Source organism: Centruroides vittatus, unplaced genomic scaffold (assembly GCF_030686945.1).
Source record: "Centruroides vittatus isolate TY-2023 unplaced genomic scaffold, ASM3068694v2 contig_790, whole genome shotgun sequence".
Classification (NCBI taxonomy): Eukaryota; Metazoa; Arthropoda; class Arachnida; order Scorpiones; family Buthidae; genus Centruroides; species Centruroides vittatus.
In genome coordinates, this window is record NW_027122510.1 from 1,667,042 (window position 1) to 1,691,400 (window position 24,359).

The following is a 24,359-nucleotide window of genomic DNA, read 5'->3' on the forward strand; positions in this document are numbered from 1 at the left end:
AATACAATATACATATAAAGAGGGCTGTTGAATAAACTGAAATGCATTCTGAGACATCATGTATTAATGAATAAAAATTGGAAAAGTGTGTGATAAATCTAAAATCATAACAATAAGGCCAGAAGGACCATAGTTATTTATTAATTACTGTTATATATTATATGTACCAGTTTTATTGTGATACTATGCTACATAAACTATTAACATTTTATCTTGAGGAAACCGTGTTTTATGTTTACTTTCTTGAGTAGACACAATGCAGTGACAGTTGATTTAAAACACTGGGCAAATTTTCATCCTTTATTCGGCTGAAACCGAACCATCCAAATAAAGGATGAAAATTTGCCCAGTGTTTTAAATCAACTGTCACTGCATTGTGTCTACGCAAGAAAGGAAAAAAAATATTAACATTTTATTGAAGATGTTGATATTAGTTTGAATACAGCTATTCCTCACTTAATGACTAATTTGTTCCTGAAAACTCTGTTGCAAAGCATAACATTGTTAAATAAACATGCAAATCCTGTTAATGTCAATGGGAAAAATTATAATGCAAACTGACCATTCAATCTCAAAGATAACCAACCAATTTTCAGATTGATAAATAAATCAATTGATAGTAATAAATAACAATCTGAATGTAAATAAATACAGTTTGAACAAAAGATATAATATAATGAAGAATTTTTTGGTATTCACTAAAACATGATAAGATGATTTGATATATGATATGATAAGTAATGATTGATGATAAAAGAGATCAAGGAAATCATTCTCTAGAAAGTTCTGTAGAGTCAAGTGATCTAATTACCTTCTGATTCCACGTCTAAATCTGATATACTTGATTATAATTTTGTTTTTCTTGATACTTTCACACTAAAAATTTCAGATATGAAAGGTTTTGATATACCCAAAAAATTGAAAATAAACACTTTAAATCAAAAGCCTTACATAGTATTCAAGTGAAGTTTTAATTCAAATTGAAGCCTCATTGGAATACAGTTTAAGGCTTTTGATTGAAGTGTTTATTATATCATTTTAGACTACCAAGTGGTGTTAACTCTTTTTTAAATTGGAAATATTTCTGAGTTGAAGAAATTCAACATAAAACTTTGTTTCCTTTCTCACAGTTTGCATTCATACATTGGGTTTTTTTTTTTTACTTTTACTGTCCTGTGGGCTCTAAGTAATCCTTTTAATCAGACCCACTGAGTTTGACTAGGTATACAATGGGGTGGTTGAATGGTAAGGAATGGGATTGGACATCTTTTAAACAGACCACCCCATAAAATTCCTGGGTTTTTTTGACTTGCCAGATTTATACTTAAATTCCCCAAAGAAATAGGTTTACACCTTAACTTCTCAGCCATCCTACTATACATATATCTTCTTGGAGACAAAACTTGTGCAAGAGCATGTTTGGATCTATACTTATCAATAAAATTATGGACGATGTTTCTTGCCCATAATTTATTTCATCTTAGCAGTGTCCATAGTTTTCTTTGCTTTTTCTTCTTTACCATCAGAGAATTCAGATTTGTATTCAAGTTCACCTATCTTCATCAAGGTTTGCAAAAATTCATCAATGTCATCTCAATTTTCTAAAATCCTGCCTCTCTTACAAGAACCAAAATCTTTACTTTTTGCATCAGTCACTTCATTAAATTCTCTAATATTTAGGACAAATTAAAGATAGTATTTTTTCATTAAAAAAATTCATTGTTTGTGGAGTGATAACGTTTTAATCTTTTGTTTAATTATTACAACTTTTCTCATTCTCTCTTCTTTCTGCATCATTTTCTTCTTTATTTTTTAATTAATTTCAAGCTCATCATTATAGCACTCAAATTTTACTTTATTTAGCCAATAAAGGAATTTTTAAAGACAAATTCTATACTTTCAAAGTGTGTATTTAATCCATATGCACATTGCCTGTTTTAGAATAAATTAGTAAATATTCACTAATTTATTCTATGACCTTTGAAAAGTTATACCAATTTTTGGGCAATGATTCCAGGTTTTTTTTTTGTATTAGGACTTTTGGAATCATGGAATCATTGCCCAGAAAGTGGTATAACTTTTCAAAACCCATTATAGCAAAAAGTCATTAAGTGAGCAGTTGTTAAGTAAGGAATAGGTGTATATTTATCAATAGATCTAATGTACAAATAGAGTTCTTACCAAATAACTTACTGAAAATTTTTAGCAGTTGATTCATGCTCTACATAGGACCTAAAGCCCAGATCCATTCTAGTACAAGCTATATACAATGAAACCCCATTAACACAGTTCTCAGTTGTACGTTTTTTGCAATTATACATTAAATATTTTTTGCACAATAATTTTTCCATTCCATTATATATTTTTCATTTACATGACTTTCCACTTATACTTCACATTTTTAGTACTCTACACTCTCTCTCTCTTTTGTTTTTTTTTTTTTTTTCTTTTCTTTCGAAGACACAATGTAGTGACGTAAACTTAAACACTGGGCGAATTTTAACGCGCTATGTAATAAAAAGCGTTCCAACCGAATAAAAAGGATGAAAAATTCGCCCAGTGTTTAAGTTTACGTCACTACATTGTGTCTTCGAAAGAAAAGAAAAGAAAAGAAAATACAAAACACGGTTTCCTCAAGATAGAACTCTACACTCTTTTTCCTTATGTGTTATTCATTTTAAAGTGAAAAAATTTTAAACAATTATTAAAGGAAATTATGTATTCACTTCACATTAGTTCATAGCTAATTGCCATGAAATGAAAAACGTATAGTGAATAATATATAATATTTGATGACATTTCTGATAAATTTTCCCATTGAGCAAATTGCTCTGCCAGTTCCATGTGTTGAAAAATTTCTGCTTTTTATATTTCATAGTATGAACAAATTTCGCTAAACAAACAAAAATCACCTTTCAGTCTCTTATTTATTTTCATTTCTTTCCACACCACTAATAATTAGATATGTCCAACTATTTTTGGTATGGTTATTTCTCTAGTTGGTATCATGTAGATTTTTAATGAGAAGAATTCATCAGCTTGTGAATACATCAATTGATTTCACATCAACTCTTCCTGCTCTCATAAGTATATGAGTCATTTTCTGTAATACTGGGCTGTCAATTTTTGAGTATTCATCTTATAATAACATTAAGACTGGGACACCTAGACACTAAAAATCATATAGGTTATGAGTGATAAGTTATAATTGCAACTCCAACAGACTTAAATTACTTTTGAGATGTTGTTTGAGAATTTTCTAAAAAGTACTTTTTTCTTCATTTATTACAATTTTTTGCAGTCCTTACAACATTCATCTACCACAAATGAACTTTTGAAGATTACTCTACCCAAGCAACATTGCAAACTATGAGTCACTAATTCACTTTTCGATGTGAAACACTCCATCTTTGAAAATATAAGCAATCCAATCTTCTACATTCCTAATCATCAAGTCACTGCTTTTTGGCAAGTTTCTTTACTTATGTAGGTTATAATCCATCAAAGCATTCCTCAAAACTTGATTTTTGTGAACACACATCACTTCCTGTTCATTGATATGTTTCTCCTCCAAACCAATTTGTCATTTTTGTCATTAGACTTCAATTTAAGCTTATGTTAGGTAGCTTGTTCTACCTGTGCTAGTACATTCAATTGTTGCAACTGCACGTAAAGACTTACTATTACACATATACACACTTAACACTACACACACACACACACAAAAAGTTACACACATACTATACATATAAGCATTTTTTACCTATATTTTTGTTTAATAACTGTTACTTAAAACAATGTTTAATAAACTGAATAATTAAATAAGTACTTTTTCAAGGCCATTTGCAACACCTCTCTTCAATACTTCATGCAAATCATCCATATGTTTTCTTGAACCATTGTAAATTCCTCGGAACATAGGATCTATTAGAAAAAACCCATTTAAATTTTTTTATAACAACATATCTTTAAGAAATTCATCCATTTTATAATTTATTTATATTTATTTTGCAAATAAAATAAAAAGTGATTGCTTATGTATTGTAGTTTTTCATTCAATTACATAATTTCTTGTTCTTATATTATTTTAATATTTTATACAAAGCATATTAAATTTTCCCTTTTAAACATGTAATTTACAAGATACATCAGTCAATATCAATATTAACATAATATTTCAATATAAAACCAATATAATAATAATCTGTTTACTTGTAATTTCTTCGTCCGATAGTTCTTTTTATTTTTTAATTTTTGAAGACAAATTCGCCCAAAATAGGGATCATCGTTTATTACTTTTGCATTCTAGACGATACATTTCCGGCGACCGACCTTTCTTTCTAGCCTACTAGCCACCAAATTATGACTGTAAAATATCGTCACCAGGGGAAATCTTCTTAATCTACATTCTCCAGCGCTCATTTCCCTGTGGATAAAAAGCAGAAACACCCCCGAGAAGGTACAGATGGTAACAAGAAAGACGTTCGTATAACACCAGTTCTGATTTTAGAAAATCTTTGTGTTTTTAATTGATAATTTTTTGTGTTTTTTAAATGACTTTTTTAACTTTTTGGCAGCTATTAGCCTAGAAAGGAAGGTCAGTCACCGGAAATGTATCGTCTAGAAAGTAATAAATGGTGATCCCTATTTTGGGCGAATTTGTCTTCAAAAATTAGAGAATCTGTTTACTTCTTTTGATAACAATAATATCAATTTCATTTTGAAAAATTATATATATATATACAGTGGGTAATTGGTTAACGAACGAATCAGATAACGAACACTTTCACGAAAGATTTTTATGTTCAGACAAGGAACACATGTTCGGATAATGAACACCTCACAGAACAAATGCAAGAAGCAGCAACGTAAAATAATGAATACCGATTGGTCTTCCCTTGTCTTTAGGCAACAATTTGAAACTTTTCAGAGCATGGGAAACGTTGACATCGACACTCAACCAGATATATACTGATTGGATAGTATTCCTCCAAACTTTAAAACTCTCCCTTGTAATTCCAACCTTTTATTTTTCGGACAGAAACAATTCTTTTATAGTACTCGCGAGACTGTCAGGTTAAGTTTTGCGCAAAACTTGTTAAGTTTTGCGTAGGTTTTTACTTTCGAAAGGTGAGAGTATAATAGCGAAAGTAGAGAGTGGGCAGATGTCTGATGTTGCTGGGCAGTATGGCTCTAACAGGTCTACAGTAAGCCACAGTTTAATTTTATCTATGAAAGATACAGTATAATCAAGAAGACTCAAGCAGCTTAAGAAGTAACAAAAATCACATCTGAGAAATAAAGAATATTGAAGAGCTCATAATAAAATCTGAAACGGATCTGACAACAGAAGAATGCCAAGAACTCTTGAATGAAGAACACCAAAAAACTCGACGAGATATGTTTTCTTCTGAAAAAGAGGATTAATGACAATATCTGCTATTAAAGATCTTTTGGAGAAATGGGAGGATGTCAGAACAATGGTCAATGGTCTTAGAATGGCATCCAAACCAAGATGAGGTTAATAGGCTTGGCGGTCTCTACAATTACAATGCTATTAATTACTTCCGAAAAATCCTGAAGAAGAGAGAAAAGCAATTGAATTAGACAGATTCTTTAACCCCCACAAATGGAAAAAACATGACTAATAAAAATGCAAGACTGTGTATATATGTATTTTTATTATTATATACAAATAAACATAGTAAGAAAGTATATATTTTTTATTTTTTGGGGTCTCCAGAACAAATTAATTAAAATTCCCATAAAAACCTATGGTAAATCGATAATCGGTAACAAACAATTCGGATAACGAAACAGAGTCTTGAAACAGATTATGTTTGTTAACCAATCACCCACTGTATACATATGTCTAATATTTTAATTAGCTAAAGCTTAAATCCGGATTATTTAATAATTAGCACAGTTATAGTTCCTATATAATCCATAATCCAGATTTAATAACATGTACAAACAACCTGATAATTTAATTATTCAAACAAATAGCCAGATTCTTATTGAGCTACAGTATGGCTAATTAATTATTGAAGAATTAAGTAATTTGGCTAGAGGTAGGCAGTTAAGCTGTTACCTTAATCATCAATGAGACTGACAAACCACTCATCAAAAATGTTTTGAAAAATTCATCTTTCATAATCAGACTAAAATTATACATACTATTGGCATATAGAAGTTGGGAGAGAACTAAAGGTGAGGCATGTATATATATACACATGACTTTGGTGATTTTATAAAAGACTTATACTGGCAAATGAATGTGGTGGGTATATAAAGAATTTTTCATGACTTTTAATGAAGCCTTTACATCCCTTACAGTATGGCATAAAGACAAACAAAAACAACATTTGACTTACTATGCACATATGTTATTGCTTCTCTAGCTTTTTAATTAGTTATTTTTTTATAATTGCCTCATTATTAAAACTAAATATAAAATGTTTTATTAAATTATAGTAGTTTATTTTGTTATTAATCCATAACCATAAATCTACATGGCTTTGAAAAGAAGAAAAAAGCAATTATTTATTTATTATTCATTAACAAATCCTGTATAATTCATGTATAAAACTATAAATTTATTAAATTTATCTCTTAATAAATTTCCTGAACTTTATAAAATATATATAAACTGAAAAATAAATCAAAAATTGTTTTTTTATGCAATCAAAGTTATTAAAATGAAAAATGATAAATAATTTTAATTTAAATTGTATTATATATCATTTTTTGTACTTTGTAAATTTAGGAAAGTTATATGTATTCTTGGGAGAAATTTTGGGTTCTGAAAATATTCTGCACCTCTTTTCATAAATTATCTTGCACCATATTATTTCTTGTTGCCTGCAGATGGCTACACTAAGTCAAGCATATTGTCAGCAAAAAAAAAAAAAATTAACAAGGGAGCCAAGAAGACAAATTCCCTGAGATTTTAACAATTTTTGATAAATTTCCTGACTTTCCATGACTTTTTCCAAACACTATTAAAAATCCTTGACTTTCAAGGTACATAGGAACTCTAAATTTATTTAAAGTATTTTTCATTTATACATATTGAAGGCTTCATCAATTAAACAGAACAAGATTTTAAAAGATTTAAATACCATCTTATTTCAAAGACATTTGAAGTTCTTATAAACAAAACAAAAATTCACAAAAATTTTTTTACAAATACTAACTTTTACAAATACAGTCAAACCTGTTTTTGTGCGGGGGATAGGGACCGCATAAAAGAAAATGCATAAAAAAAAATTGTGCGAAACTTCACGAGTGGCTATAAAAAATAGTTTTCGCAACACAATTAAAAATATATATTTTTTTATGCAGTGAATAGGGACCTCATAAAAAAAGTCTCACGTAGAAAATAACTCGAAACCATACAAAACAACTAGGAATTGCTTTTTTAACTCCTTGGGCCTTTTTCTGCAACACTTAATGGGGAAAAAAATCCTCTAAGAATTTTAATTTTTATATTAATTAATTATTTCCACTTAAATACCAATCTAACATTAAAAAGTTAAAAATAATCATTAAATAATGATTTTATTTGATAAATATAGCTGCAGGAAGTGTTATTTCATTTAACAAGGCATGAAATTTCACACCTGCAGTCTAAAGCTGGAGGGGAGCTAACTTATGGCATCTGTTCAAATATAACATAATATTTATGGTTTTTATGCTATTAAAATAAGAGGGGACTGAAATAAATGTATGAGAAAAAAATTTTTCTGAATAAAAAGTGAAAAAACCTGCTGATGTCATAGAAAACAACCAATAGAGTTTTTAAAAATTTTACAGGAGTCAATTATGTTTGAATTTGATTGAAATTTTCATATACGGCACAAAAAAAAAAAATCGCACAAATAAAAATCGCACAGAAAAAGACCGCACAAAAACAGGTTTGACTGTATTATACAAGATGATCCAATTGAATGGGGATAATCTGAAAGCTGTGTATAATAAACATACTAGTTGTATGAACTACAAGTTCTGCCACAATGGCAAGAAAAGATGGGAATTTTAATGAGTAATTTTGTCACATGACAAAAGTGAAATGGCACTAACCATGGAACAATGCAGTAAGTCTGTCCTTTGGTATGCAAATTTTGAGTATGTGATGGCTATTAAACAAGACTTTTGAGTCAAGTACAAGATTTCAGAAAATGCCTAAGTATGAGTGCGTAATGTGGTTGTATTGTAGATTTGAAGAAATGGGAACAATTATGAAGTCATGTCGTGGTAATTACAAATATGATAATGACAAAGAAGCATATGTTTCCATTGCATTGGTGGAACCTGAGGAAAAGTCTCTGACAGTTGCCCTTGAAGTTGACAATCTCTGCCACACATGTCAATACATCGTTTGATGCTACTTGAAAATAATAGTTCTTGTACTAGTACATGCTGTGATATAGGAACAATATTCTCAAAGTTTACATACCAAAGGACATATTTAGCACATTGCTCCATGGTCAGATTAAATTAAATTCAATGAGTAAACAGTGATAAGTTGTAACAGGTCAATAACATTACAGTAATAAAAAATAATTAGGTTTCCCCAACTAACAGTCTTGATTATATTCATTTAATTATGATGTAAAGTAACGAGTTGGATGTTCACTAATTAAATTTGCTTAATAAAATTTTTTTAATGTACAAATATCCATCTCAACACTGGAAAATAGTAACAACTACTCTTCTAACCTGTTACCGGTCGACGAATTTGAAGTGATTCAAACAGCAGTTCCAATGAAATTTGTATTACCTGAGAAAGAACCGACGTTTGTGATTTGAAAACATTTGTAAAGACCTATTTTTTTGAGTTACGAGTTTGATGAAGAGGGAATACACACTGGTAACAGGTTAGAAGAGTAGTTGTTTTGTAACTAATAATCAGAATATTTTAAAACTGCACTAAAATCAATGTAAGAAAATACTATTATATTATTTCTAAAACAATTTAATTAGTATTACATAGTCTATGAGAGTAAGCTAAAGAAAAAGTTGTTATGTATCTAGAACATAATAATAGTTTTTACATCATTCATAATGTCAGAAAGTGTTAAAATTTGTTGAAATCAATTCACATTATATTTGTGTTTGATATCTTCAATTAATGACAAAAGTAAGAAATTTATAACAAAAATACAAAAATTATTCTCATATAATAGAGGCAAATATATTAAGAGCTTAAAGAGTTCTGTCAAAAGAATGATTATTATTTTCTTTCTACAATCAACATTATAGCTTTTTTCTATTTTAAAATTAGTTCTAGACCAGTGATGGGCAAAGTACGGCCCGCGGGCCGGAGTTCCGGCCCGCGAAAGTATTTAATTCGGCCCGCCAAGGGTCCATCGACGTGGATAGTATATGGCCCGCTATAATTATGTTTTGACGGTCGAGAAGTATAAAGTAGATTCTACTTAGTAGAATAATAGATGCATAACCTATAGGTGAAGCTAAACTAGCTGCGTAGTTCAAGTGTTGCGTAATACGGGGCGCAAAGCGTGGTGAAATGAGAAGCACGGGCAGCAGGGGCGAGTGAACTCAGTCGCCACTCGCCACTCGCCAGCTGTCACTGATCGAGCCGCACGTTTTACGTTAATTTTGTCTCTTGTTCTTGCTTGTTCGCGTAACGCTTTACATTCATAATCGTTTTTTAAAAATCTCCGCTTTTGGGATAATGGCGTATAAAAAATGAAAAGTCGATTCCGAGTGTCGTCTGTTTAAAGAAGAGTGGGCTTGGAAATACTTTTTTACGGAATACAACGGTAAGCCAGTATGTCTTATTTGTAATGAAGCAGTGGCGATATTTAAAGATTTTAAGCTTGCTCATCATTTCAACACCAAACATTCAAAAACCAAATATGCTTTGATGAATGACCAGAAAAAAAGGTAAATGCGGAAAACCTAAAAAAAAACAATATCTGCTCAACGGAATGTGTTTATAAAGCAAAACACTGCTCAAAAGGCTTCTACACTGGCTGGATATGTTGTGGCTTATAAAATAGCTAAAAATAACAAACCATACTCGGAAGGAGAATTTGTAAAAGATTGTATGGTGAGTATGAGTAAAATGTTATGTCCAGAAAAAATTAAAGAGTTTGAGTCTGTCAGCTTATCGCGAAAAACAGTAACAATGCAAATTGATGCCATTGCATCAAACTTGTCGACTCAATTTAGGCAGCGTATAGAAAACTTTAAATATTTTTCCGTGACGATGGATGAAAGTACGGATAGAAGTGACACTGCTCAATTATTAATCTTCATTAGAGGCGTTGACGACGAATTTAATATTACTGAAGAGCTAGCTTGTTTGCAATCGATAAAAGGAAAAACGACGGGGCAAATAATTTATAACGAATTTTCCGAAGGTCTTCAAAATTTAAATGCGCCTATTTCAAAATTATGCAATATAACTACAGATGGAGCCCCAAATATGGTTGGAAAAAACGCGGGATTTTCAGGTATTTTTTGGAACCAGAATCCTAATCACGATGTTGTATTTTTACATTGTATAATTCACCAGGACGTCCTTTGTAAAGCTGCAATAGATATTACCCATGTACTTAATGTGGTTTTAAAACTAAATAATACGATTCGATCTCAGGGCTTGGTACACTGACAATTCCAAGAATTTCTGATTGAAGTCAACGCAGATTATTCTGACCTTCTTTACCACACGAAAGTAATATGGTTAAGTTGTGGATATGCATTTGAACGGGTTTAGAATTTAAAAGAGGAAATACAAGATTTCTTAAAGAATAAAACAGACAAATGGTCTGATTTCCAAATCTTCGAAGACAAAGATTGGCGTACCGATTTTGCATTTTTTACCGATTTGCTCGAACACTATAACAAATTAAATAAAAAATTGCAAGGAAAGAACCAATTTATAGATGAGACTTGGGGTTGTCTGAAATCATTTAAAACTCAGCTTTTTCTGTTTTATAACTGCATGGCGAAGAACGATTTAACTCACTTTCTGCGTTTAAAATCCATGTCACCAGTGAGTGAGAACAAACTAAAAGAATTCAGTCAGGCGTTGAAAAAACTTCACACAGAATTTGAAACTAGGTTTCAAGATTTTAAGAACATTCAATCATCGCTAGATGTTTTCTCGATGCTGTTTAATGTAGATCCGGAAAATGTATCTGCAGAATTGCAGTTGGAAATTATTGAAATGCAGTGCAGTACCCATTTAAAGCAATTGTTCTTGAATTCCACAAAACTAGATTTTTTATAGAGCACTGCGGAAAGCTGAATTCTCAAAGATGATTGCTCACGCCCAGAAAATTATGGCGATGTTTGCGTCGTCATATGTGTCCGAACAGACTTTTTCGACAATGAAATTGCGGAAAAACTCAATCAGAAACCGATTGACTGATAAACACCTTTTCGCACTGCTGAAAGTTGCTTCGTCACAGCTGGAACCTGCTTTCGAAAATATTATGGAAAATCAAAAACAATTCCATATGTCTCACACTCCCACCATGGCAGGGCCTTTGAATAAAAGTTAAATTAATTAATATTTAAGGTAAAAGGTAATTTGTAACATTTGTGTGTAATGCTGTAATGTTTTTATAATATTATGATTAAAAGCTTTAACACAAAATGCATTTTTTCTATAATTCTGGCCCTCCTCTAGAATTTCTTAAACTTTGTGGCCCCCCATTAAAAAAGTTTGCCCACCATTGTTCTAGACTCTTCTCCTTCCTATTTTGGGATGTCATCTGCAGTTTATTGTTTATATTTTGTGTTGAAATTAAAAGATGGTTAAAAATGCTAATTCTTGAATAAGATTTATAATGCCTTTATCTAAAATTTACAATCTAATTATTCACATAGAAGCTTGATAAACTACAGACCATCAATTTATAAGACTGAGAAAATATAAAACTCTCCTAGATGACAATAAGTAATCATATCTATGTAATCCAAAAAATCATGTGTAATTAAATTTAAAAGAATAATCTTTTAAGCTTCTAAAATGTAAATTAATTTAAAAACACTAATTCTCTCTCAAACAAGAATAAAAACCATGCTTTCAAAATTAATGAAAATAAGCAATGTTCCAAAGACAATTTATTAAATTTACTTTTTTTTTATTAATGCACACTTTTAATCTTTCCATTAATGAAAAATTCATCATTAAACTTTAAAAAAATATATATTTTTTAATACATTACTATTTCACTTTGATATTCAAAAAAGTGCAATTTTTTCAAACATATTATATAAAATAAAAAAATCTTGTTTTTTATATCTTATAATAAACTCACCTGTCAAGTTTGCTCCGATGTCAATAAATTTTCTTCTAACAGCTGCAAGGGCCATAGTTAATTCTTATAATATCAATCACACAAAATTACTGGATAAATTGAAATTTGAAACAGCACCTACAATAGAATTTCATACAATACAATTATAATTTTAATTATTATTGAATTTTATTTTTACAGTATATCTTATGGTAATCAGTTTACTACACAAGCTTAAAATCTTTTGAAATGTTTACTAAAAGAGTAAAATATTTATTCATTTTTAAATATTAGAAACTGAATTTGTGAATTTTTTTTAAACACTTCAAATAAATTTAACATTTAACATACTAACCAGTTAATAATCAGTATTCCTAATTATGCAAGTTACTTCTTTTTCTATTATATAAAAGTAAATAAATGTTCCATTTTAAATATAATTCATGACTACAATCAACAGTGAAATATTCAAAATATATTCAAATTATAATAATTATTAAAAAAAAAATAATAATAAAATCTTTAATTTTCATTAAAGTTTATATAGAAAATTTTGCCAATTATTATTTTCATCTGACTTACTCTTAGTTATGACTAAGAGTTATATTTTCTTCAACATAAATCTAATGAAATGAAAGTTTACTTAATCTCAATTTTAAATAAGAAGATATAAAGGCCATTTCTGCATATCGGCATTTTGCCTAAACCAATAGAGAGGAGAGTTGAAAAGCATAGGAAATCGATTATTTGTTTGCTTGTAAGCTTAACTTTATATTTCTTGCAATTAGAAATATTTTAGAGATTGAACTAATTTAAGAAGCAGAACTACTAGTAATTGAACTGAAATTATACAAAGTTCTCTTAGAAAAAAAAACATGACAAGAAAGTCTGATACTCAACTGGCAGAAAAGTTAATAGACTAGAAAGAATATGATTAGAGGTTCAATTAATGAATGACTTAAAACTGTAGCAAACTGACAGCAAACAAGAAAGGCTAGATTTAAAAGAACTTGAATAATTATTATTATGTATTAATTCTAGAGAACTGATCATATGCATTGCATTATTCAAGCTACATTTGATACAGGTTTCCATTTTAGCTATGACAAACATTACAAGCTTGTATACTACAGGAAATCCTCATTAGTTCGAACTCAGATAGTTTAAAATCCTGTTAGTTTGTAACCATACTTTTGTTCCAGCCAGGAATATAGAGACTAACATATTAAGGAATTCAGTTAGTTCAAAATATGGCTACTTCAAAATTCAAAATGAAAATTCTGTCTGAACTGTGATATGCATATGTTAACTCATTCATTTAGATTGAAGTAGCTCCATGTGATAAGACAACAATACACCAACAACAACTGTAATGTGGTCAATATAGCTTTGCTTTTACAGTAACACATTTTCAGGTGCCACATTACCCATGGACTATCCTTTTTTTCTCTTATTTCATAAAACACAGCTGGGTTTCAGGACTGCAATATTGGGCTACAACTAACAGATTGATATATTTATAGGGCTATAGGCTACTACATTTGGACAACTTACTACTTTTTGAGCCACTTTAAAAATAATTTGGACTACATTTTGAGGGATTCTGCTTACTTTTTTATAAAACCTATCTGGCAACCTGTGAGGTTCTTATGGACATGTGCTGTTTACCCATAGTTTATTTATATTATTATTATTCATTATTAATTAACAAAAACAGCATTCTGTATATGTAGCCATACTCCATTTCCTTAATAAATTACATCAAATACATGGCATTTGCATATTCTACAAAAATATGTAAATCTCAGATAATCTGAAACTCAATAATTCAAAGCCATGATTACTTCAACCCTTGAATTTAGAATTAACGAGAATTTTATAATGGAAATACTTATTTTCCGTTTCTTTTTAATTATTATTTAATGCTTATTTAGATCAGAAATAGATCTCTATTTCTGATTTGTCAATTGGATTGCAAAGTAAGAATTATAAAAACATTTGTAACAATAAACAACCCTAATACCCAACGCAAAGCAACAATGCACCAACCACTGCTGTAAATCGTAAAGGCTATAGTAGGCATTGCAATAGCCAATGATGGCTATAGCTTAACCTTAAATATACTGGAAGAGGAGATCAGACCAAAGGTCCAGTGACTGGTAACACATTCACATGGTAAGCGAAAGTTGCAGGTTTGAGTCCCACTTCAGGTCGATTCTTTTCTTCCAGTTTAATCTAAATTATTTAATTAAATATTATAATTATTAATTTTAATGCAAGATGTCACCTAACGCCTCCCTCTAGTGCCAAATTCGTTTACGATTTATAATTATTTATTCCAAATTATAGCCCAACGATTTACGGCAGTGGTTGATGTATTGTTATACTTGTAACAAAACTAATGAAATCAAATGATTACTGGATTTAAGTCAACTACTTTACCATTACTATTAATAATTAAATACAGAGTAATTTGGTACTAGAGAAAGGTTTTTTTTTTTTTTTTGACTATGTATTTAATGCCTTTTTGAATCTAAATCTGTTAACTTATTAAATTAAATATAACTAAGTCATCCAAAAACCTTTTACCGGTGACAGTCTACTCAAAGTCCCTCAGCAAACGTTTTCGGACACCTCACTGTGTCCTTTCTCAAGCTTTCTTGTCTTCTTAAAACGATTTTCGAACTATCAAACTCCTATTTCCGCGATACACGTGCCAACCGAAAATTCAAACCATTCAAATAGCTTCCGTAGAAACTCCAAACAAATAAAGCTTCAACCGAAACACTAATCTTGTGCTATTTACAAATTTTTTCACAAATTTTAAAAAATGCTCCACAATTCCTCTAAAAAACGATCATGCAAGCATTTCTATGTCGATGCCATACGATGCAAATTTTTTACAAATTTCAAAAAATGCTCCACCATTCTTTAAAAAAAAAATTTTAGGTTTTTTAGGTGATTATAAATTAAATATAATATACATTTCCAATGTGTACAAAAATTCTATAGATAGCAAATTAGATCTATATTTTCTTATCATTTAACGTTTTATACATAATGCAAAGGCTATGTAGAATACATACATTCTATAATTTGTTAAAAGAAATTTGTTAACTTATTAAATATATTTTACAATAAAAATATTTTTTAGAATTGTTTATAATACAATATATTATAATATATACAATTAACTTTTATTACTACTTTTAAATTTCTCTTAGGTCCACTTACTGTACTTTTTTTTTTTTTTCGTTAATTTTTCATCATTTCCCCTTTTGGGGATCAGAATCACCTTGTTCCACTTTCACATTACAAGGATGACGTTTCTTTAATTCTTTTCTATCTTTATCTATCAATTAAACATGTATTCGTACAAACAGGATAGTATAAAATAATACATAAAAACACTGACAGCGCTCTTGTCTGTCTTACAGAGGTCCAGCTACTTGCTGGGTTATAGGCTAGGGAGGTAACTTCCTCCCCTCCTTTACATCAAGATTCTTCTTGCGAAGGTCAATAGGTCAGGTAGAAGTTTTTTATCACGTATCATTAGGTACATGTCAAGATTAGAGTCGCCATTACATTGTCGATGTAAAGTCGAGATCTCAATACGTTCTTTCTCGTACTTGCCGCATTTAAGGAGTAAGTGTTCAAGGTCTTGATTCTCTTCTCCACATGAACAGGTTGCGGTTCTACGTTTTCCTATTCTTTGAAGGTATTTGTAGCAATTGCAATGGCCTGTATATAATTGACTTGTAAGATGGCCAACTGGAAGCCAACGAAGATCTTTAATCCGTTCTTCCACACTTGGCAATAGCCAAAACGTGCGTCTACCCTTATTCGAGTCGGTCCAGCGTTCTTGCCATTCCATTAGAGTATCGTTTCTTATCATGTTCTTAACCCCTGATATAGGGATTTTATCGAAGTTTATTTCAGATAAGCAGGTTGCTTCCTTAGCTAATAAGTCTGCTTTCTCATTACCCATAACACCCGTATGGGCTCTTATCCAGCGAAATTTGATATCCAGACTGCTCTCGCTAATAGCTGTTTTGATCTTAAGTGCCATTCCATTTTTAACAGTAAACTGTTTAAGTGTAGCTATGGCCGATCTGCTGTCGGAATTTATAATAATACGGCCGGTGTGGTAGGTTGTAGTTGCCCATTCCATTGCTTTATCTATCGCTAGCAATTCAGCTTGGTAGACTGAACACTGATTTCCAAGTCTATATTTTCCTTCACATATTTGTATGTTGTCTCTTGTCACTACGAAGGCTGCACCTATGCCCTCGTCTATCTTCGAGCCGTCCGTAAATATCTCGATATCGCCACTTTCATTATCATTGGCTATTCATATCGTTTGCCGTTTGTATGGCTTTGGCAACAGTACTGCTGTAGGCTTTAGATCTATTTCTGCCTGCGATAACTCCATTCCGTTAACTGTTATGTTTTTCCCCTTTCTGCACTGGTAGAGAGTGGCTTTCTCTTTGACTATTAAGTCTATTGGTGGGGTTCCTGCCACCACTTGTAGCGCCTCCGTGGAGGTTGTACCGTAAGCTTTAGTGAGTCTTAATAAGGCACATCTTTGTGCACTATATAGTTTCTTTCTTATACTTTCTTTATTGACTGCCTGATACCAGGCGATTGCCCCATATGATATATGTGGGATGAAAGCCCCCCTATAGATAACGTCAATGGCCTCGTGTCCTAGGCCCCAAGTAGCCTTAGCTACTCTTGCCAGGGCATTAAACATATGCGTGCACTTGTCTCTAGTTGTTACCACATGTGGGAGCCATGTCAGTCTATTGTCTAAGGTAATACCTAGATACTTTAGTTGCTTTTCAATTTTTATGCTATCATCACCCATCCTTATAGTAGGGGTTCTCTTGTAAAGGTCTGGTGTTCGACCCTTCGTGAAGACAATGGCCTTAGTTTTCTTTGTGTTATATGAGAGCTTAAACTGCTCCCCAGTCTCTTTAATCTTTCCAAGCACATGGTCACCTTTCTGTTCAATTTCCCTACGTGAGTTTGCCCCAAAGATGACAATTGTGTCATCTGCGTAGGCCAGTTCTATAATGTCTGGCCTCTTCTCAATTCGTAGGTAATGGTTATATGCCAAGTTCCAGAATAGTGGGCCGGAATTCGACCCCTGAGGGCATCCTCTGTTTAACTCTCTACTTATGTTTGCCCTGTTTGTGTTGTAGATAACTCTCCTATCATGAAGATAGTTCTTTGTAACGTAGTAGATATTCTCGGGGCATTCTGCCTCTCTCAGAGATTGGAGTATCAGGGGCCACCACGCATGGTCAAATGCCCCCCTGATGTCAAGACTGATGGCACAACAATACTTTTTTTCCATCAGTGTGTTCTCAATTCCGCGCACCACTTTATTAATTATATCATCAGTGCTCCTGTCTGGAAGAAATCCAAATTGTTTATCGCTTAAAAATTGTTTTTCTATTACCTGAGCCATTATTCTTTGGCTTATAAGGAAGTCTAGCACTTTTCCCAGCATCGGTAACAAGCTAATTGGTCTGTAACTCTTAGCTTGGCTTCTATCCAGGTCATCACCCTTCGGAATTATCACCAACTTTGCTATCTTCCATATCATAGGGAAGAATCTATGTCTTAAACACATGTTATATAGTGCTATCATGTAAGATGGAGTTATTTCCCATAACTTATGCACTATCTCTGCTACAATGTTATCCGGCCCAGGGGCTTTTCCTGGCCTGAGCCTTTGTATTGCATTCTCAATCTCCTCACTAGTGAACTCTGGGTCCACTTTGTTCCTGTACTCCGCTTCACCATCATGTCTGATATGTTTCTGAATGATGGTGTCTGTTTCTTGATCATCCAGTGGAAAGAACGTGTCCATTAAGCTATGAACCGTATTCTCTACTCCGTCAGTGTACGTATCACCATGCTTTACTGATGTTAAGAAGGTTGGAGTCTTAAGCTTGCCGGTGCAAGCCTTATATAAAAAGCCCCATGGCTTTGAAGTACTCTCGGTACAGAAATGCCTCCAAGACTCAATTTTTCGTGTTTTGATCATTGCTTTATAAGTTTTGCTATTTTCAATGTACTCTCGTCTCTTTGCCCTTCTCTCGTCTTCGTTTCGGGCTCTTTGATACCGTCTTCGCAGTCTATTGTTTTTCTTTCGCATTGTAGTTAGGTCGTTTGACCACCAGGGAACTGTACCCTGTCCCTTCTTCTTTTTTGGGATGCATTCGTCGCAGATTTGTAGAAGGGTTTTCTGAAAGTTGTTTAGTAGATCTTCTGCTTCATTTTTATCTTTACAGTTGATCAGTTTTCCAATATCCGTAGTTCTCAGTATCTTTGTTTCAAAGAGCAGCCAGTTAGCTCTGTTAACCGCATAATGTGCACTTTCTTCACCATCCACTTCGTCAGTGAGACCTACTTCGAAAAAAATATAACTATGGTCGCTCAGGCTGCAAAGCGGGGAGACCTGCCATGAGCTTACTTGTCTCAGTGCACTGCTATTGCAGATCGTGAAGTCGATCCAGCTTCGACCGATTGGTGCGTCGAACGTTGGTAATGAGTCCGGCTGGTTTAATATGTACAGATCATTTGCATTGACAAACTCTAGTATTTGTTCTGCACGTTTGTCGTTTTTCGGGTCTCCCCAGAGTTCGGAATGGCCATTCAGATCGCCGCATATGACAATATGCTTGGTCTTAAAGCGCTTAATCATTTCATCTATTTCATTCAATATCGAGCTGAGATCTTTGGTTATTGGGCTGTATATACTTAAGAATATATAGTTCTTAACACTATTACCTACTTCAAAGCAGGTAATGAATTTATTACTAAGTTCATTGTGGAAAACCACTGGGATATCTGGGCAGTTTAAGATGGCCACTGTAGAAGGACTATAGTCCTTGTTATATAAAGTTCTATATGTAGTCTTAAGGCATGCAGGCACCCCTCTGGAACAGTAGGGTTCCTGTAATAATGCCAAGTCTGCTTTTTCTAGAGTTTTACATAATGCTGAGGTCCCACTTATGGATCTTTGTACGTTGATTTGTACTATTCTTAACATTCGGTCATTAGCACAGCCCACGGCCTTACTCACCATAGTCTATTTTAGCAATTAACATCTTTCTAACTCTCTGTACAAGTGGGCACTTCTTTGAACATGCATTGTGGCATGTGTCTCTCAACTTTTCTCTTTTGCAATTCACACACTCCAGTTTGTCTCTTCTATTGCATTCCTTATATTTATGGTTATGACCACACTGACTACAGGTCGGTCCTGTTTCTTTGCAGTCTTTTGCAATGTGCCCGATCCGGCAACATTGAAAACATTGCGTGACAGAAATAAAATCTTCCACACCACACCTGGACCATCCCAGGTTGATCTTTTTAGTTTGGATGATCAGCTTTCGTATCACTGGGCTTAGCTCTATTACCCAGTTTGTTGTACTTTTATTTCTATTGCCAAATTGAAACTTCACTTCTACTTCTTTGCGGAACTCTTCGACTGTTATGTTTTCATTTATGATGTCATTTTGTTCGAATAAGCATTCAATAAGCTCACCTTTTGGGATGTCTGTGCCAACTCCATAAAGCACTATTCTAGGCCTTCTCTTTAGGGGGTCTCTTGTCTTAAGTCTTGTTTTAGTTTCTATTACTTCTTTTAGTTTTCTCTTTTCCTCATTGCTTGCGACCTCTATGGCCACTCCACCTCTCCTTAGTTTACGCACTGCTTGTATTCCAATGCCCATCTGCTTTGGGCTAATATTCTTTTTGAGAATTTCTTTTGTCTTCTCTGCATCCTCATTGCCCTTTTCTGGGTCGACGAGGATAATTTCTTTCTTGGGTTTTGAGCTTCTCTTCGCGACGACTTGTGCAAAGCTTGGCCCAGCTTGGTTCCTGGTCTCCAGGACCTTGTCGATTTTTTCCTGTAAACTCAGCACTGCAGCTTGCAGCGGGTCTCGAGTCTTCTCTCGCAGCAGATCGATGATCTTGTCGAACTGTGCATACACAAAAGTCACATGCTCCGCCGTGCCTAGGCAACAGGCACTGTTCTTGACCATATATTCTCGAACATCATCGCGGAATCTTTCCGCGATTTTCACCTTGTCTTCTTCCACTAAAGTGTCCATATCTCCCTGCGACGACACCTCGTCGTCTGAATCTGAAACGTGCGGCCACTTGGCCGACATAGTCCTGAAAAGGACTGTTATTGAAATCACACAAATGCAAGAGTTGCTTGGCTTCGCCCTTTTGGGCTACTAACAGGCAGGACCACGAGGAGGTGCAACTTTGCTTCCCCTGGATCAGTAATAAGCACCACTAAAGAGCAGACAGAACGCAGCAAATAAACGATAAAAAGACAGTCTATAGCTCACAGAAGACACAATACTAATCAATGGGGCACCCCACTTACTGTACTATTCAAAACTGTATTTCAGCTAAATGTATATGTTACTGGCAAAACCCGATTTTACGCCAAACTAGTTTGGCATAAGCATGTCAGGCCAAACTAATTTAGAATTATTATTCAAGTATATTAATGGTTAATTTAAGTTCATCATAAAACACAAATAAGTTCATTTTTAATTTTAGTTTGATTTTAAAAGTTATTTTTATTATTTCGTTTGAATTTTTGAAAATATTTTCGAAAGTTAATTACCTTTAAAAGTGCATGGCTTAATAAAAAAAAATACAAACTGATAAGTACTGATTATCTTATTTTTATTTTATAGTTTTGTACAAGTGTTGTGTCACTTCTAATCAATACCATTTTTGGTTAATGTTAACCTAGGTATCGAAGATGGCGGCTCATCTCCGATTCCAGCGATCAGAAGACAGGGAACAGTGGGGACGCATGTTCTAATCTAACCTAACCCATTCTAATAATTTGGTTGCTAATAATTATGGTAATTTATTAGAATAGGTTAGGTTAGGTTAGAATGCACGTCCCCAGTGTTCCGTCTTCTGACTGCTGGAATCAGAGACAAGCTGCCACCTTTGATATCTAGGGTAACATTAACCCCGTTTTTTATAATTAAGTAGACTATGTTTGAATAAATATAGTTCATCTAATTGATTGCCTTTTAATTTTATTTTAACCATTAATATATTTAACCATTAATATACTTGAATAGTAATTCTAAACTAGTTTGGCGTAAAATTGGGTTTTACCGGTAACATATATACTCATTGACTAATTATACTTCAGCAATATTATACAGATGTGGTTGTAAAATAAATCATGAAACTAATAATATATTAAGAAACCTGGTGATAAATAAAATTGGCAAAGATAAAATCTGAGAAAGTTACATTAGGAAAAAATCATAACACATGGATTGGTGGAAATTCTCCAACAATCATTTTCTAATATCATAAAGGATTTAATGGTTTTCTTTTTTCTTTTATGATTATAATTATGTCTCTATTAAGTATGTATTAATAATAATTTTTAATTACATATCATTTTTCAGATCTAATTATAAATCATTGTCCAAAATTGCAAGGTTAATTAAAATCCATCAAAACAAGAAAAAAAAAAATTGAAATAAAGATTAAATATACTAAATATTATAGAGATTTCAAAACTTGTAAGTCATAAGATTTCTATATTTAAAATTTATAGTAATTAGAAGAGAATGATATTCTGTATTTACTTTAATAAACTTCTTTAAATTTAATTTGCAAATCAAATTTATTTCTTATTAAAGATCAAATGGTTAATTTGTCTATAAAGATTAAACACTTGATCCTAAATAAGAAATAGAATTAATTTATGATAACTATCAAAATGAGACAAATAGACAGTTCAGTATTTTTAGCACACCTTTCAATAAAATAACAGGATAATACTATTTATATAATTATATATATATATATATAGTATTATTTAAAGATAAATTTGATAAAAGATATGAGAAATTTTATACAGATGAGTGCAGATACAAAACAGAAATAATATAACAACAACTGATTATTTGATCAATATTATATATATTTAAATAACAGGAAAGATAATTATACTTTCAGAATAATCTTTTTTTTTTTTTCTTTCCTTACATTCATAACAGGAAAGCTTTCATAATAAATAGACTTACATAATAAAAAATAGACACTTCTAAAATTTTAATCACATTACAATATTTATTTAATAAAAATTGAACATAATGTATGATTACCAACATTATCATCTTATTAATTGTTTTACTGGAATTTAGAGTATAAGAAATTCACTTATTTCTTTTATGATTCTTAAAACCAAAAGGCATTTTGGTGCAATATTCTATGACAAATTTAATTGTCTAGAATCGCACTTAACAAATTACAATGCAAATATTAACATATGAATTATTCATTCATATGTTAATATATAAATAAATAATATCACAAACATTTGTGTTAATTTAGTAACTGCAATTCTAGACAATTAAAATTTGGCATAGAATATTGCACCAAGACGCCTCAATGCAAAATTTCCAGCAAAAATTCAATATTCAAATGTTTTTGGCCACTATTTCTATTTCATCGGCCCTCATCAGGAAATGTAGAATGAAAAAACTGTTCTATAAATAGAATGCGTTGCGTTCTATTTTTAAAAGGCTGAAAACATTTAAATATTGAATTTTTGCTGGAAATTTTGCATTGAGGTTGTAATTCTTATCTGCATGTACAGTTCCAGTTTTCTGCTACAGTTGGAGTTTATTGTTTTAAGCAAGAGGTCGTCTTCAGTCATTTTTGATCATAAAGTTGAAATATCGCTTGGAGTGAAAGCTAATTCTATGTTCAAATTATGAATCCTTGTTGATAAGTGCTGTTATATATCAGATCTTTTGCCACAAGAAATTGAAATATAGATACTACAACTAAACATTTTGTTTCATCTGACCTTTTTTTTTATGAATGACCATTTTTTGGGATAATCTTCAAGAAAATGGCACTTTCTTTTGTCTTTTAATTTACTTTACACAGACACAAAAATAACAATGCAGATAAATAAGTAGAATGAACAAATGCTTTGTAAGTATCTTCATCATTGTCTGTGTCAGATTAAATTGTCATAAGAGAAAATGTCACTGTTGTACTTTTTGCTGAGTTTGGCTAGTTAGCAAATTTAACAGAAATTCTTTTATTAAGATCATTCATGTGGCTCAAGTCTAGCAAGAGAATGTTCATGTGTTTAATTACCCTTATGATAATTATTACACATTTGATTACTTTTATAATAAATACAGTACATTTATAAGGTATTTGGAACTACAGGACACAAGACTTTGACAACTAGATACGATGACAGTTTCAAATATGTGTATGTGGGATGTATGGCAACCCTACTTGATGCATGCATACAGTATAAAGTTAGTGCTTTCTCAAACAATAAAATTTCAATAAATATCAGTATTCTATTATGTAATTGGTCATTTTACATATGTAGTTTCAACTACTTTACAAATGTAGTTAAAACTACATACAAAATACCACAAAAAATAGTAAAGGAATAAAAATTATTTACTTATATAAATGTTTTTGTCCCCTTGTAATGAACATCAGATATTTTCTAAGTAAAACCAAACAAGTTGTCAAATACATTTAAATCCAAAGATTTGAAGTAGTTTAAAGTGTGATGTGCAATAGTACCATGTTATCAAAGTAAACTAAAACTTGTAAAATTTAGATTAAATTGTAATGAGAAACACAAAGTGGAAAAAAGTGCATGAAAATTTCAAATTTTCTATTCTTTTCTGACTTTTAAGAGGACTAAAAAATTAAAACAACTCTAAACCATTTATAAAATGAAATAGAATGGTTATCATTTTGTACTTAAGAAAGCCCTACTGAAGAGGCCAAAGAAAAGGCGAAATGCATTTAGGGATAAACATCAAGTAATTAAAAAAGTATTTTTACTCTCTATATATTTGTTTTGTTTTTCTTGACCTGTTTGGGAGAATTCTATTTCATTTTATAAATGGTTTAGAGTTGTTTTAATTTTTTAGTCCTCTTAAAAGTCAGAAAAGAATAGAAAATTTGAAATTTTCGTACACTTTTTTTGAAAGTACAATATGTAAGATTGTGAAAAGTTCTGAC

At 31.7% G+C, this 24,359-nt stretch overlaps 2 protein-coding genes across 4 annotated transcripts in view; both read right to left on the reverse strand.

Moving 5' to 3' along the window:
- LOC136981754 (deoxyribonuclease TATDN1-like) overlaps positions 1 to 24,359 on the reverse strand; it is a 63,554-nt gene that overhangs the window by 22,053 nt on the left and 17,142 nt on the right. For 2 of the 3 annotated variants that reach the window (XM_067278124.1, XM_067278123.1), the window contains exons 2-3: positions 12,300 to 12,416; positions 3,830 to 3,924 (exon numbers count right to left, since the gene is read on the reverse strand). In XM_067278124.1, coding sequence (XP_067134225.1) covers positions 3,830 to 3,924; positions 12,300 to 12,354 — 150 coding nt within the window. In that variant the 5' untranslated portion in view covers positions 12,355 to 12,416. Of the gene's footprint in view, positions 1 to 3,829; positions 3,925 to 12,299; positions 12,417 to 12,633; positions 12,678 to 24,359 lie in introns of all 3 variants that reach the window. The other variant, XM_067278125.1, reaches the window with a different exon arrangement.
- On the reverse strand, positions 15,769 to 16,449 carry LOC136981774 (uncharacterized). Its single transcript, XM_067278147.1, has one exon. It carries the CDS (start codon positions 16,447 to 16,449, stop codon positions 15,769 to 15,771), a length of 681 nt encoding a protein of 226 aa, XP_067134248.1.

Coding starts and splice junctions, on each gene's coding strand:
- LOC136981774 (XM_067278147.1), bottom strand. CDS start 16,449: ATGGAATGGGCAACTACAACCTACCACACCGGCCGTATTATTATAAAT.